Raw genomic sequence first — 14,350 nt, 5'->3', positions numbered from 1 at the left:
GCTTGACCTTCCTCGTTTTAAAGATGAAAAAAACTGAGACCGAGAAAGAAATCTACCCCAGCCCAAGGTGGAACAATCTGAGTGGTAAAGCCAGGCCTTGAGGGGCTTGGATCTGTGTGAGCCATCCCTTACCACCCAGCTCCTCTCCGTCCCCGAGTCTGGAGTGGAGTCCTGACCTCCTCATCTCCTCAGTCTCCTGGAGCCTCTTTAGAATTAAGCGCTGAGTCCTGCCAAGTGCAGATCTCTTAATTTTAGCCAGATATTTTGACTTGCTGCTTTGCCAGGCAGCTTACTTGAAAACTCTTCCTCTGAGCACTGAGCTTCAATTGTTTCTACGATTACCAAAAATAGAATGCTTGAAAGAGTTACGAAACAATAGGTGCAGCATGGCACTGCACTATTTTGTGTAATAAAAACAAGTGTCTCTACCTGCCCAGAAAAAGAGATGCGGAACACAAGATGTCTGTAGTATTTACATTGTTATCACTAGATGGTGAGATTACAGTTAATGTATCCTTTTGGCTTATCTGTGTTTTCAATTTTTTGTCTCCAATAATCACAAGGATCTGCATAACTGTTTTTAAGTAAATAAAAATATTAAATAAAAGCAGTCTGATTATTGTTTAGATCGTCAGGCTGCCAAAGTGTGAAGTAATGGTACAGATCCTTGAGTCTGCGCTTAGGGTGGGGGTGTGGCTCTGCAGGATTATTTCTGGGAGCTCTCGCACCTTCCCTCATGCTCTGATCCTTCTGGGATCAGAGGTGTAGCAGTGACAAGCTACATCTCTGCCTGCACACTCAAGGGCATTTCCCTGCAGCTGAACCAGAATGTACCACAGCACCATAGCGACCCATTAAGAGTCTTTATTCTATGTTTAGATCCCTAAAAGACTGGTGATGGGCTCAGGGATTGCGGAAATAACCTTTCCCGAACAGGATTAAATTCCTCTAACAAAACAGGGTTTCTTGTCCTTTCCAACAGGGTTTCTTGTCCTCTCAAGCAGGGTTCCCTAACCTCCAAGATCTAATGCCTGACAGTCTAAGGTGGAGCTAACGTAATAATAATAGAAACAAAATGCACAATAAATGTAACATGCTTGAATCATCCAGAAACCATCCCCTCCCACCCCGTGGGGGTGGAAAAACTGTCTTCCATGAAACCAGACCCTGGTCCCTAAAAGGTTGGTGACCCCTGCTTTATAAGCAAATATGTAACTTTTGCAGGAAAAGGAAATGATGAGCCTATTTTCAACATGGATCAGACAGACTGAAGCAGTTAAACTCGAAGTTCCCACTTTCAAAGGACCTTCCTATCCAGGAGAGGCAAACAACCTTCCATTTACAGGCTGCGTGGTTTCCTTAAAAGAGGAACGTTTATGCCTATGGCCACCCTAGCCATCAGTGAGGATCAGCAAACCCGTTTTGCTAGGGGAATTTAATCCTGTTCAGGAAAGGTTATTTCTGCAATCCCTGAGCCCATCACCAGTCTTTTTCGGATCTAAACATAGAATAAAGACTGGAACGGGTCCCTTGGGTGCTGTGGTACATTCTGGTTCAGCTGCAGGGAAATGCCCTTGAGTGTGCAGGCAGAAATGCAGCTTGTCACCTGCTGTATGAATAACAATGATATTGCAAAGTGGAGCTCTGCCACCAGCAGGGAATTCTGGGGGAGCCCTGCCTCTTGGCCAGCTTCCCTGGCAAAGTCGACCCAAGCCCTTGTTGAAATAACCTGTTTTAGCCATTTGGTGTGACTTCACTGTCTTGCATACTAAACATCAAGAGGCTGGTTAGTATTCTGACAAATCTGTCTTTTTTACCACTACTCTTTTAGAAAAAGGAGTGCCCCAGAAAAAGCTTGGAAAAGCAACCGATCTCAGACTTAGCAATTATTGAACATTTCTTAACACCCTACAAAAACACTATCAGCAAAGCAACTGCCCAGTGCCCAGGTGTCCACTGCAAATCAAACTATGCAAACTGGTGTTAGGTCTACAGGTGTGTCCTTCCCTCATCAGTTTTCACTCTACATTAGTATAAAAGAAGGTAAAATGCTCCATGGTCAAGAAGCAAGAAACAAAACCAAAAACCAACCAAACAAAATTGGCAGCAGGGGCCTGGCCAAGCCTATGACATATGCATCAGACTGAAAACTATCAACGATACTGAAGAATCATATTTACTTGGAAAGTTGTTTAAAAACTACAAGTGTTACAAATGTTGATGAATGAAACAGAAGAGCCACAAAACTGTACACTCAACATGCTTTGAAAGGTGTGCATATATATTCAAGAACAGGAGAGGATGCAGAAAGACATACACCTGGATTCTTAACACAGTTAGTAACGGACGTGATGAACAAGTTCTCTCTTGTGCACCTTGTACTCGTCTACCATAAACCTATGCTTGTATAACATATAAAAAGAATCAACAGTTCCTTACAGTCTGCCAACCTTCAGCTAAGAGAAGTTCTCCAGAGCAGGTGTGCCCTCCTGGAAGGCAGGGCCCATCCCTGAGGGCCTCAGTCTCAGAGGCTTCCCAGTGACTCCAGCTCCACCACAGGACAGCAGCCCCCCCCGCTTGGCTTCAGGCACTCAGCGTGTGGTGTGTAGGTGTAGATGAAGCTGTGTGCAGGGCCGCCTCACCTGGGGGGGTGGTGTGTGTGTGTGTGTGTGCACACGCGTGCGCAGGGCCACCTCACCCGTGTGTGTGTGTGCACGCGTGTGTGTGCAGGGCCACCTCACCTGTGTGTGTGTGTGCATGCACACATGTGCAGGGCTGCCTCACCCGGGTGTGTGTGTGTGCAGGGCCACCTTACCCTGTGTGTGTGTGTGTGTGTGTGTGTGTGCAGGGCTGCCTCACCAATGTGTGTGTGTGCGCATGTGCAGGGCTGCCTCACCCAGGTATGTGTGTGTGCAGGGCCACCTCACACAGTGTGTGTGTGTATGTGTGTGTGCAGGGCTGCCTCACCCTTGTGTGTGTGTGTGTGTGCACATGTGCAGGGCTGCCTCACCTGCGGGTGTGTGTGTGTGCAGGGCTGCCTCACCTGGGTGTGTGTGTGTGTGTGTGCAGGGCTGCCTCACCCGTGTGTGTGTGTGTGTGTGTGTGTGTGTGTGTGTGTGTGTGTCTTTACCCCAGCGGTCACTCCTTACCCAGAGTCTCTTCTCACTAGGGATCTCTCCTCACCCAGGGGTTCCCTCTTACCTCGGGCATGGGGTGGGGGCGATCTCCTCCATCTCAAGGGTGGTCGATCCCTCCTCACTGGGGTCTCTCCTCACCCGGGGGGGGGGGTCTCTTCTCACTAGAGGTCCTTCTCCACCCTGAGTCTCTCACCACCCCAGGGATCTCTCCTTACCCAGGGGTCTCTCCTCACCTAGGGCTGCGGGGTCTCTCCCCACCCCGGAGGTCCCTCCTCACCGAGGTCTCCACCCGGGACAGATATAAAGACAGAGATTCGCTCAGTCATGCCCGACTCTCTGCGACCCCGCGGACCGCAGCCCGCCAGGCTCGTGTGTCCATGGGATTCCCCAGGCAGGAATACCGGACTGGGTTGCCGTGCCCTCCTCCAGAGGGTCTTCCCCACCCGGGGACAGAGCCCGCGTCTCCCGCATTGCAGGCGGACGCTTCCCCGTCCGAGCCACCGGGCAGCCGTCTCCCACCCCGGACGCCCTCTTCCCCGGCGCGCCTCACCTTGGGGTCGCGCTCGTAGTAGCGCTGCTGCGTGCGGATCCAGCGGCCCACCAGGTGGTCCCGCACGGTGTGCGCCAGCGCCAGGTAGTAGTCGCGGCGCGTGGCGACATTGCGGTCCTTGACGAGCGTGAAGTGCAGGTGCCGGTTGAAGCTCTTCCGCACCTCTGCCACGTCGCCCAGCCCCGCCAGCCCGCGCACGCTGATCTGCTTCCGCCTCTCGCCGTCCGTCAGCGGCTTTGCCATCGCTCCGGTCGCCCGGGAGGACGAGGACGAGGAGGACGACAAGGAGGAGGAGGACTCAGCGAGCCGCTGGGACACGCCCGCGCTAGGGATGCTGCGGCTTCACCAGCTGCCAGACCGCGCCTGCGCAGTGCGCCGCGGCGGCGAGGAAGGGAGGGGCCGCGGGCGCGACTGCGCGCAGCGCATGGGGCCGAGGGCGGGGCGGGGCCTGATGGAGGGGACGGGCCTGATGGAGGGGCGGAGCTTGCTGGAGGGCGGGGCCGCGGAAGGGGCGGAGTACCTACGCCTGAGTGAAGGCGTACTGTTGAGTTTCTCCACGCGCAAAGCTGAGCGTGAGGTCCTGGGCTTGCGGCCCATTCCTCCCAGCATCTCTCTCCTGTCCACGCCCCCGAGACGGCGTCTCCTCCTGCTCCTTTCAGTTCAGTTCAGTCGCTCAGTCGTGTCAGACTCTGCGACCCCATGAATCGCAGCACACCAAGCCTTCCTGTCCATCACCAACTCCCGGAGTTCACTCAGACTCGCGTCCATCGAGTCAGTGATGCCATCCAGCCATCTCATCCTCTGTCGTCCCCTTCTTCTCCTACCCCCAATCCCTCCCAGCATCAAAGTCTTTTCCAATGAGTCAACTCTTCGCATGAGGTGGCCAAAGTACTGGAGTTTCAGCTTCAGCATCATTCCTTCCAAAGAAATCCCAGGGCTGATCTCCTTCAGAATGGACTGGTTGGATCTCCTTGCAGTCCAAGGGACTCTCGAGAGTCTTCTCCAACACCACAGTTCAAAAGCATCAATTCTTCGGCGCTCAGCCTTCTTCACAGTCCAACTCTCATATCCATACATGACTACTGGAAAAACCATAGCCTTGACTAGACAGAGCTTTGTTGGCAAAGTAATGCTTTTGAATATGCTATCTAGGTTGGTCATAACTTTTCTTCCAAGGAGTAAGCGTCTTTTAATTTCATGGCTGCAATCACCATCTGCAGTGATTTTAAAGCCTCTCAGCTAGTTCCTACCTGCAGGTCCTGGGCTGGGACCCCCTCACTCACTCTCACCAGCACTACCCTAGGGCCATCTTCCAGCCCCTGGCTTCAGTCTTGCTCCCGCAGCTCCTCCTTGATCCTATCTTAGCCTCTGTGATTTCTGCATCAACGGGAGTCCTGACAGGTAGGTGGAACGTGAAAAAACTGGTAGCATTCACTGAAGCTAAACAAACACCTACCTCTGACCCAGCAATACTACTCCAAAGAAAATACCCAACAGAAATGAATGCTTAGGCCGACCAAAAGGCATGTACAGAAATGCCCGTGACATTCAAATATTCGAAACAGTCCCAAACTGGAAACCACGCAAATGCCCAGCAGTGCCGGGCTGCTAAATAAATTGTGGCATATTCCCACGGTTGCATAGCCCAGAGCCATGAGAACGATGGCCCACATCCAACAGCACAGAGGAACAACGCTGCGCGAGAGAAGGCAGCACTTCAGGACTCCGCTCAGACGAGGGTGTAGGACTGGCCAGTCTCTAGGGCTGCAGATCTAAGGCTGGTGCTGAGCCTTACGGGTGGGCATAGCTGGGGGGGAGGTGTCTCCATGGCCTCTGGAAAGCTCTTGATTGCATGTGGTGTGCGATCTCATTACGGCACACATAGGAGTCACCCGGTGTAGGCGTAGTGATGTAGTCCTGTGGCAGGGCCGGGACGGGGGTCACATATGCAACCCAGGGCCTTCCACCATCTTTCTCTATACCTCATCCTGTTTCCTCACCCTCCCTGCACACCCAGCAGGGCTCTAGATCCTTCTCTAGGCCAGTGCCTTCCTTCCTGCCTGTTCCCAAATCAGGTGCCGATAACATCAGGCCTGGTGGACTTGCCTTCTCTCCCAAGCTCTCAAGGACTCTCTCTCGCTAGAGCTGGTCCTCCAAAAGGAAGTCTGGTGCCTCCAGCCATTTGTTCCCAGTGTTTCTAGTCTCTTTATCCATCCTCAGCTACTCCTTTGGGTCCTCTTGCCAGGATTCCCAGGGTAGTTTCCTCATGGGCTCCCCTGCCTCCCAGATACTCCCCAGAACTATCCCCCCCAACAAGGCGGACTGGCCAGTCCCTCAGCAGAGGGTTGAGCTCACCATAGCTTCTGCAAACCACGACCCTGGCCAGGCGAGCTTGCTAAACCAGTCTCAATCCCTCCCTAGCAGGTCCAGGCTGACCTGGGGGAGTTGAGGTGACAGGTGAGGGCAGGCCCCCCTGTAGCTAATGGGCGGGCATTCTGAGGTGACCAGACTGAAGGGGGAGCAGTCAGAGCCAGGGTCAGTGAGAGAGCTGGGTGTGGAGAGAGAGAAGCAGTGCCCGAATGGTGGAGCTTGGTGGCTGCCTGTGGGGCTGTGAGAGGCGGTGAAGGATACACAGCCGACATCCGCAGGCTCCCTGGTCTGGTTCTCGCCCTCCACAGCCCTCCCCTTGGGGAGCCTCTTCCTGGCGGGGCAGATTTGCTGCCTGGCTTCAAGCTGCATCTCAGGGCACTGCCTCTGCCTACCCTCGGCCCGGGCTGGCCCACCACCTGTTTTGGTATGGCCCTCAAGTTAGGAACGCTTTCTACATTTTTAAATGATTGAAACGAATCAAAAGAAGGATAATTTTCATGACATATGAAAATCAGATGAAGTCCAAACTTCACTGTCTACAAAGTACACTCATTCCTCTGCATTTTGTCTAGGCTGCTTTCCATGTCCACGACAGAGCTAAGCATTGTGACTGATGTCAGCTGTGGGCCCTGAATCTGCCCTCCATAGAGGGTGCTGCCCCTGGCCTAGAACATGTGCTCCTCTGAGAGGGCCGCATGTCCCCAGCATGGCCTCCCACGCCAGGCTCCGTGATTATACTCCAGATAGAGCAAATCCCTGTGGTTCTATCTGCCGCATGCAGGCAAGGGTGCACTGAGTGGGAGGTGTGGCTGGCCTGGGCCGGATTCTCGAAGCCTCTTTAAAATTCACTAGGTCACATCAGGGAGACACACATAAAAACCCCAGGAGGCCCCAGGACTCACCTGTTACAATGCTCAACATGAAAATTACCAACAGCATGGAGAGACTGAAGCATGCGGCTCAAGGGAGAGTAACCTTTAGAGCCACACTGGAAACGGTGTGGCAGGTTCTTATAAAATCGTCAAATAGACGCTTAGCATGTGGCCCGACCATTCCACTTTTAGGTATTCCTCCAAGAGAAATAAAAAATGTATGTCTATAAAAAATGCAAGGAGGTTCACAGGAGCCTTATCACTACTACCCCAAAGTGGAAATAGCCTATGTGACTATCAACAGGAAAGTGAAGAAACAATGTGTAGGATATTGATATAGTGGAATATTAACTCAGCCATAAAAAGGAATGAATCGACACCAGTGAGCCTTACAAACATGATGCCAAACAGAAGGCCAGACACAAAAGAGCACAAACTATACCATTTCATTTACACGAAGTTCCAGAATTGGCAAAAGGAATGTGTTGGGATGGAATTCAGAACAGTCCCCCAGGGGCCAAGGGTAGGGGGATTGTCTGGGGACTTTCTGGGGTGACAGACTAAGGTAAGCTACAGGTTATATTTGTCTAAATTGTTTGAACTCTATACTTAAGACCGGTACATTTTACTACAAGAGAATACCTCAATAAAAATATTCTTAAAAAAAAAAAATTCCCTAGGTCAGCAGTAAAAGCTAGAAAGAGCTTAAGTATCAAAAACAGGCTCTGTCAAACAGGCAGCTTTTGAAAATCCAGGCCTCTAGGAAGCAACACTGAGTTTCTTCCGAGATTCATTCAGTGCAGAGAAATTCCAGCTGAGGTTCTGAGTGAGAAGAGTCCACCCAACAGGGAAGCGAAGGAAGGTTTCTTGCTGAAACCTTATTTGCTTTGCTAACCCTTTAGCCCTGCTGTTTGCTTTGGGTGGAGTCCTACCAGGCACTCTCACTGGGAAACAAGAGAATCCTTGGTTCCACAAGGAAATTTAGGGGGAGGGGAGGTAAAGCCAGTGTCTCTCTTCTCTGGATTTTCAATTCTCTTGCTTTCTTTTAGGCAATCTTTTATGACTCAGGAGCGCAGCTGAGTGACATTCCCCATGAGTCCAGCCCCTGCAGGACCCTGGGCTTCACCAGGAAGGAGCTGACCTGATCTCTCACCCCAACTGGGAGGGGATCTTCGCAGCCTGAGGGGAGACCACGGGGAGACTGAAAGAAGTCTAGGGTCCCTTTTCAGATAATTGCTAGTTCCCTTTGCTGTGCAGAAGCTTTTTCCTGTTTAGTGTTTATTTTTGCTTTTATGACGTTTGCTTTTGGAGTCAGATTTAAAAAAAAATCATTGCCAAGACTGACATCAGTGAATTTCTACCTATGTTTTCTTCTAGGAGTTTTACGGTTTCAGGTCTCAATTTCAAGTCTTTAATCCAGTTTGAGTTAATTTCTGTATGTAGTGTAAGATTGTGGTGCAGTTTCATTCTTTTTTTTTTGGCTCTCCAGTTTTTCCAGCACCATTTATTGAAATGACTGTCCATTTTCCATTGTATATTCTTGACTCCTTAGTTGTGAATTAATTGGCCACATATGCATGTGTTTGGAGAAGGCAATGGTAACCCACTCCAGTGCTCTCCCATGGACGGAGTAGCCTGGAAGGCTGCAGTCCATGGGGTTGCTGAGGGTCGGACACGACTGAGCGACTTCACTTTCACTTTTCACTTTCCTGCATTGGAGAGGGAAATAGCAACCCACTCCGGTGTTCTTGCCTGGAGAATCCCAGGGACGGGGGAGCCTGGTGGGCTGCCGTCTATGGGGTCGCACAGAGTCGGACACGACTGAAGTGACTTAGCAGCAGCATGTGTTTATTTTTGGACTTGTTATTCTGGTCCATTGATCTATGTATCTGTTTTTATGCCCATCCCACAACATTTTGATTATTATATTATTGTTATAGCTCACGATACCTCCAGCTTTGTTTTTTTTTCTCTCAAGATTGTTTTGGCTATTCAGAGTCTTTTGCGTGTCTCTTTTATTTCTGTGAAAAATACCACTGGAATTTTGATAGGGATTGCAGTGAATCTTTAGATTGCTTTGCGTAGTATGAACATTTTAACAATATTAATTCTTCCAATCCATAAACATGAAATACCTTTCCATTTACTTGTGTCTTCTTCAATTTCTTTCATCAATGTCTTACAATTTCCAGTGTACAAGATTTTGAAAAGCTTCTGCACAGCAAAAAAAACCATCAACAACAAAATGCAACCTACTGAATGGAAGAAAATACTTGCAAATCACATATCTGGTAATATTTTAAAAATATAAAGAACTCATACAACTCAATAGCAAAGCAAAAACAGAAACAAAAATGAAGCAAACAACTTGATTAAAAAATGGACAGAGAATCTGAATAGACGATTCCCAAGGAAGACAGGCAGATGCCCAAGTGCATGAAAAGAAAAGTGTTGGTAAGGATGTGGAGAAAGGGAAAACCTGAGTACTGTTGCTGGGAATGTGTAGCCACTATGGGAAACAGTATGGAGTTTCCTTAAAAAATAAAAATAGAGCCACTGTTTGAGCCAGCAATTCCACTCCTGAGTATTTATCCAGAAAAACAAAAACACTAATTCAAAGATATATGCACCTCTATGTTTATTGCAGCATTATTCACAATAGCCAAGATACGGAAACAGCCTAAGGGTCCACTGATGGATGAATGGATAAAGATGTGCTATATGTATACAATGGAATACTACTCAGCCAGAAAAAAGAAGATATCTTCTTGCCATTTGCAACTATATGGATGGACCTAGAGGATGTTATGCTAAGTGAAATAACTCAGACAGAGAATGATAAATACTGCATGAATTCACTTATATGTGAAATCTAAACAACAAAGCAAACTAACAAAAAAAAAAAAACTAATCTCACAGATACAGATTTGGTGGCTGCCAGAGGTAGGGGATTGAGGGTGGGTGATATGGGTGAAGAGGTGCAAACTTCTGGACTTCCCTGGTGGTTAAGAATCCACCTTCCAATGCTTCAGGGCCTCACAAGCTCCCACATGCTGCAAGGCAACCAAACCACGAGTCTCAACTAGAGAGAAGCCCTCAGGCTGCAATGAAGACCCGATACAGCCATAAGGAAAGAAAGAAATTTTTTAAAAAAGTCCTGAGAATGCAACATACAGTAGGACTATAGCTACTAATGTTGCATTGCATATTTGAAAGTGGCTGAGAGAGTAGATCTTGGCTCTTACCAGGTTCATGCATGTGTGCAAAGTCACTATAGTTGTGTCCGACTCTCTGTGATCCCATGGACCATGGCCTGTCAGGTTCCTCTGTCCTTAGGATTCTCCAGGCAAGAATACTGGAGTGGGTTGCCATTCCCTTCTCCCCCAAGTAGCTCAGTGGTAAAGAATCCTCGTGCCAGTACAGGTGATACAGAGATTCAGATTCCATCCCTGTCGGAAAGATCCCCTGGAGGAGGGCATGGCAACCCACTCCAGTATTCTTGCCTGGAGAACCCCATGGACAGAGGAGCCTGGTGGGCTACCATCCATAGCGTTGCAAAGAGTTGGACACAACTGAGTAACTGAGCATGCACCTACTCAAGAGAGTAGATCTTAAAGCTGTCATCACAAGGGGAAAAAAAAGGATAAATTTTTTAAAGATTTATTTATTTATCTTTTGGCTGTGGTGGGTCTTTGTCTTTGTGGAGGGCTTTCTCTAGCTGCAGAGAGCATGGCTACTCTTTGTCATTGTGTGGGGGCTTCTCCATGTGGTGGCTTCTCTTGTTGCTGAACACAGGCTCTAGGCTTGTGGGCTTCTGTAGTTGCAGCTCACCAGCTTAGTTGCTCTGGGGCATGAGGGATCTTCCTGGACCAGGGACTGAACCCATGTCCCCTGAATTACAAGGCAGATTCTTAACCACTGGACCACCAGGGAAATCCCAGGGTAAAATCTTGTAATTACGTGAGGTGGTGGATGGTAACTAGAGATGTGGTGATCGTTTTGCAATATAGTCAAGTATTGAATCACTACTTGTACTGCCGTGCTACTGCCGTTTAGTCGCTTAGTCGTGTCTGACTCTATGTGGTCTGTAGTCCGTCAGACTCCTCTGTCCATGGGATTCCCTGGGCAAGAACACTGGAGTGGGTTGTCATTTCCTTCTCCAGGGGTCTTCCTGACTCAGGGATCAAACCCAGGTCTCCTGCATTGTAGGCAGATTCTTTACCATCTGAGCCACTAGGGAAGCCCACGTTGTACACTCTGAACTAATACAGTGTTAAATTAAATTAACATTAAATTAAAAGTAAGTAAACTTAGAGAAATCAGTTTTTTTTTTTTTTAATGCCTAGGAGCTGAAAAGGGAAGAAAGGACCTGTGCTTTCAGACTGGAACAAAATGAAAAGATGTGGTTAAGCACAAAGGGAACTTTCTAGGGGAAATGTGCTGTTTTAGGTAGCTGCCTTCCCAGAGTTCCAGTCTTCATTTTTCAAACTGCTTTATTTTGGCACAGTGGTAAAGAACCCTCCTGCCAATTCAGGAGACGTGAGAGACTAAAATTCTATCCCTGGGTCAGGAAGATCCCCTGGAGGAGGAAATGGCAACTCACTCCAGTATTCTTGCCTGGAAAATTCCATGGACAGAGGAGCCTGATGGGCTATAGTCCATGGGGTCACAAAGAGTTGTACATGACCGAGCAACTGGGCACTCAGCACGCTGAACTATTGAGATTTTTTATATGGTATATTAAATAACATTTTATAATTATATTCCATAAGTTACCCCCTTAAAGAGCCTGATTCAGTAGTGTTTAACAGCATTTAATATTTTAGAGTCATGCAACCATCACCATCACCATAATCTAAATTTAGAACCTTCTCATCAATCCTGCAAAACCCTGTACCCCCCAGTTGGGAGCTACTCCCAGTTCTCCCCACCCCCATCCAGAGTCCTAGGTAACCCCCAGTCCGCTTGCTGTCTCTGTACATTTGCTTATTCTGGACGTTTTGTGTAAACAGAATCATGCAATATGTGATCTCTTGTGCCTAGCTTCTTTCACTTGGCCTCATGTTTTCAAGGTTCATCCATGTTACAGATTATGCCATTTTTACTGCCAAATAATATTCCAAATGCATGGAGAGTCATTTAAAAAAATTCTTTGAAATCTCTTCTCTAAAGGGAAGAGAAAGCTGAAAACCCCGGTTTACACTCCCCTCTCCCCTTGTTGCTTTGGAACAAGGATCTACAGGCACTGAACTCCAGCATTTTCCTGTACAAACCCGTTCAATCTGGGGCTGCTTTCCAGTGGGTCTGGAGAACCATCAGCTGCATATGCTAATCACCTCAGCATATGCAACTGAGGAAGGTATGTTTGGAGCCATCCCACTGCCTGTGTTCTGTGCCACAAACGCACCACTCTGGCGCCCTCCTGACCTTCAGAGAGGCTTCCGGAGAGGGTGCCATACTGGAGATCTCTGCTTCTTAGCCACATCCACCCGAGGCAGACACTAAGCTTTACAGGCTGCACTCAGGCTCTTACCTGGTGGCTCAGATGGTAAAGCATCTGCCTATAATTCGTGAGACCTGGGATCTTCCCTGGGATGGGAAGATCCCTGGAGAAGGAAATGGCAAACCACTCCAGAACTCTTGCCTGGAAAACCCCATGGACAGAGGGGCCTGGTAGGCTACAGTCCATGAGGTCGCAAAGAGTCAGACACGAGTGAGCAACTTCATTTTCACTCTCACTCAGGCTCTTAAAGAGAAGCTTGTATCCACTGGTCAATAACGCGGCAAAGCAAGACATCTGGACTATCAAAGTGACAGAGGCAGTCAAGCCTGGAGCTGTTTTTCTTCTTTTTAAAATGTAATTCTTTTAAAATTCTTTTTACTTGGCGGGCCTGGGTCGTCACTGCTGTGTGCGGGCTTTCTCTAACTGTGGAGTGGGGGCCAATCTCCACTTGTGTATGAGGCTTTTATTGCCGCGGCTCCTCTCATTGTGGCGCAGCCTCGGTAGTTGCAGAGCGAGGGCTCAGCAGTTGTGCCTCACATGCTTAATTGCTCCACTGCATGCGGAACCTTCCCAGACCAGGGACTGAACCCGAGTCCCCTGCATTGGCAGGCAGATTCTTAACCACTGGACTACCAAGGAAGACCTGGAGCTAATTTTTAAAAATTTCTCTTGGTTCTTTATTTTTCTAAATATTCCATGCTCATGAGTATCGTAATGATTGATTCTCCAGCAGGGAAACCCACTTTTGATAAATAGCTACATGCAAGGCCTGATGTGATGAAAAATTCATCTGGAGACACTCAACTTAGAAGGCACACCAGTTTGGGGTTTGGAAGCCTGCAGACCTGGGTGCAAGGGACCCTGTTCATCTCGTCACTGACCTTCAGCTCAGACATTCCAGCCTCTGAGCTGCATGAGGGACTGTTGACTTAATGCTTGACACCCAGCAAGCCCTCCATCAACACAGGCCATGGTTGTTATTGTAGCTCAGAACCGAGGGACACAGCACGTGCTTTGCTCATCTGGCCACACACTCAACATAATTTTCAAGGTGAATCCAAGGAAGTGGGAAGTATGAAGCAGCCAGGGAGGCAACCGATGCTGACCTCTCACCCCCCCAGCATGGAGCCCTTTTCGGGTACCCTTGAATCAAGAGCCATCTTCTTTCAGGACATCTTTCCCCATTACCAGCTTCTCTGCGAGTCTGAATTCTGGCCTCTGGAGCCACACAGGCAGGGCCAGGCTCTGATAAACCTTTCAGGTTGTTTTATTTACTTTTTTTAGACTGTGCCAGCTTGCCAGCTTCTAGTTTCCTACTCAGGGATTGAACTTGCGCCCTGGGCAATGAAAGCATGGAGTCCCAACCACTGAACAACCAGGGAAGCCCCAACACTTACAGTATTGAAGACAGGGCTGTCGGACCCCCGCCCATCTAAAGCCTCTTTCCAGAACTGTGATGTCATGATTTACAGAACAAAATACATGTTTGGTCTTCGTCCTGTTCCTGGCTCATAGGTCCCCAAACTCTGGGGAGTTTGTAAGCCTAAGAGCAGCGGGAGCATCTTTTGTTGTATTTGGTCTCTTATCCTCAGTCCTGTTGCCCCTTCAATCATACTTGAACTTGGGTTAATGAGGTGATTTTTGGCAAGCCTCCAGGTAACCACTAGGGTGGTGGCTGGTTGCTGGGGCAACCAACCAAGTGATTAGAGTGCTCAGGGAGTCTGCCTCTTTTAGGCCCAACCTCTGGGGTGGGGATGGGGGCTGGAAATCAGTGACTTAGTCAACCAAACCTATATAATAAGGCTTCCATAAAAATCCACAGAGTTCAGGGTTTGGAGAGCTCCCAGGTTGATGCCAGGGAGGGTGGTGTGCCTGGGGAGTGTGGACGCTCCACACCCTCCCCCATGCCCTCCCCTCC

General features: G+C 48.9%; 1 protein-coding gene across 2 annotated transcripts in view; it reads right to left on the bottom strand.

Moving 5' to 3' along the window:
• Positions 1–4,052, bottom strand: part of PYGB (glycogen phosphorylase B) — a 34,336-nt gene extending 30,284 nt beyond the window's left edge. The window contains exon 1 of one of the 2 annotated variants that reach the window (XM_042229608.1): positions 3,688–4,052. In XM_042229608.1, the coding sequence (XP_042085542.1) occupies positions 3,688–3,930 (243 nt within the window). In that variant the 5' untranslated portion in view covers positions 3,931–4,052. 2 annotated transcript variants of the gene reach the window in all.
• Positions 4,053–14,350: the final 10,298 nt, after the last annotated feature.

The sequence above is a fragment of the Ovis aries genome, chromosome 13 (assembly GCF_016772045.2).
Source record: "Ovis aries strain OAR_USU_Benz2616 breed Rambouillet chromosome 13, ARS-UI_Ramb_v3.0, whole genome shotgun sequence".
In the NCBI taxonomy this organism is placed as follows: Eukaryota; Metazoa; Chordata; class Mammalia; order Artiodactyla; family Bovidae; genus Ovis; species Ovis aries.
Note: the sequence above shows the minus strand (reverse complement) of the source record. Positions and strands in the feature narration are given on the sequence as shown.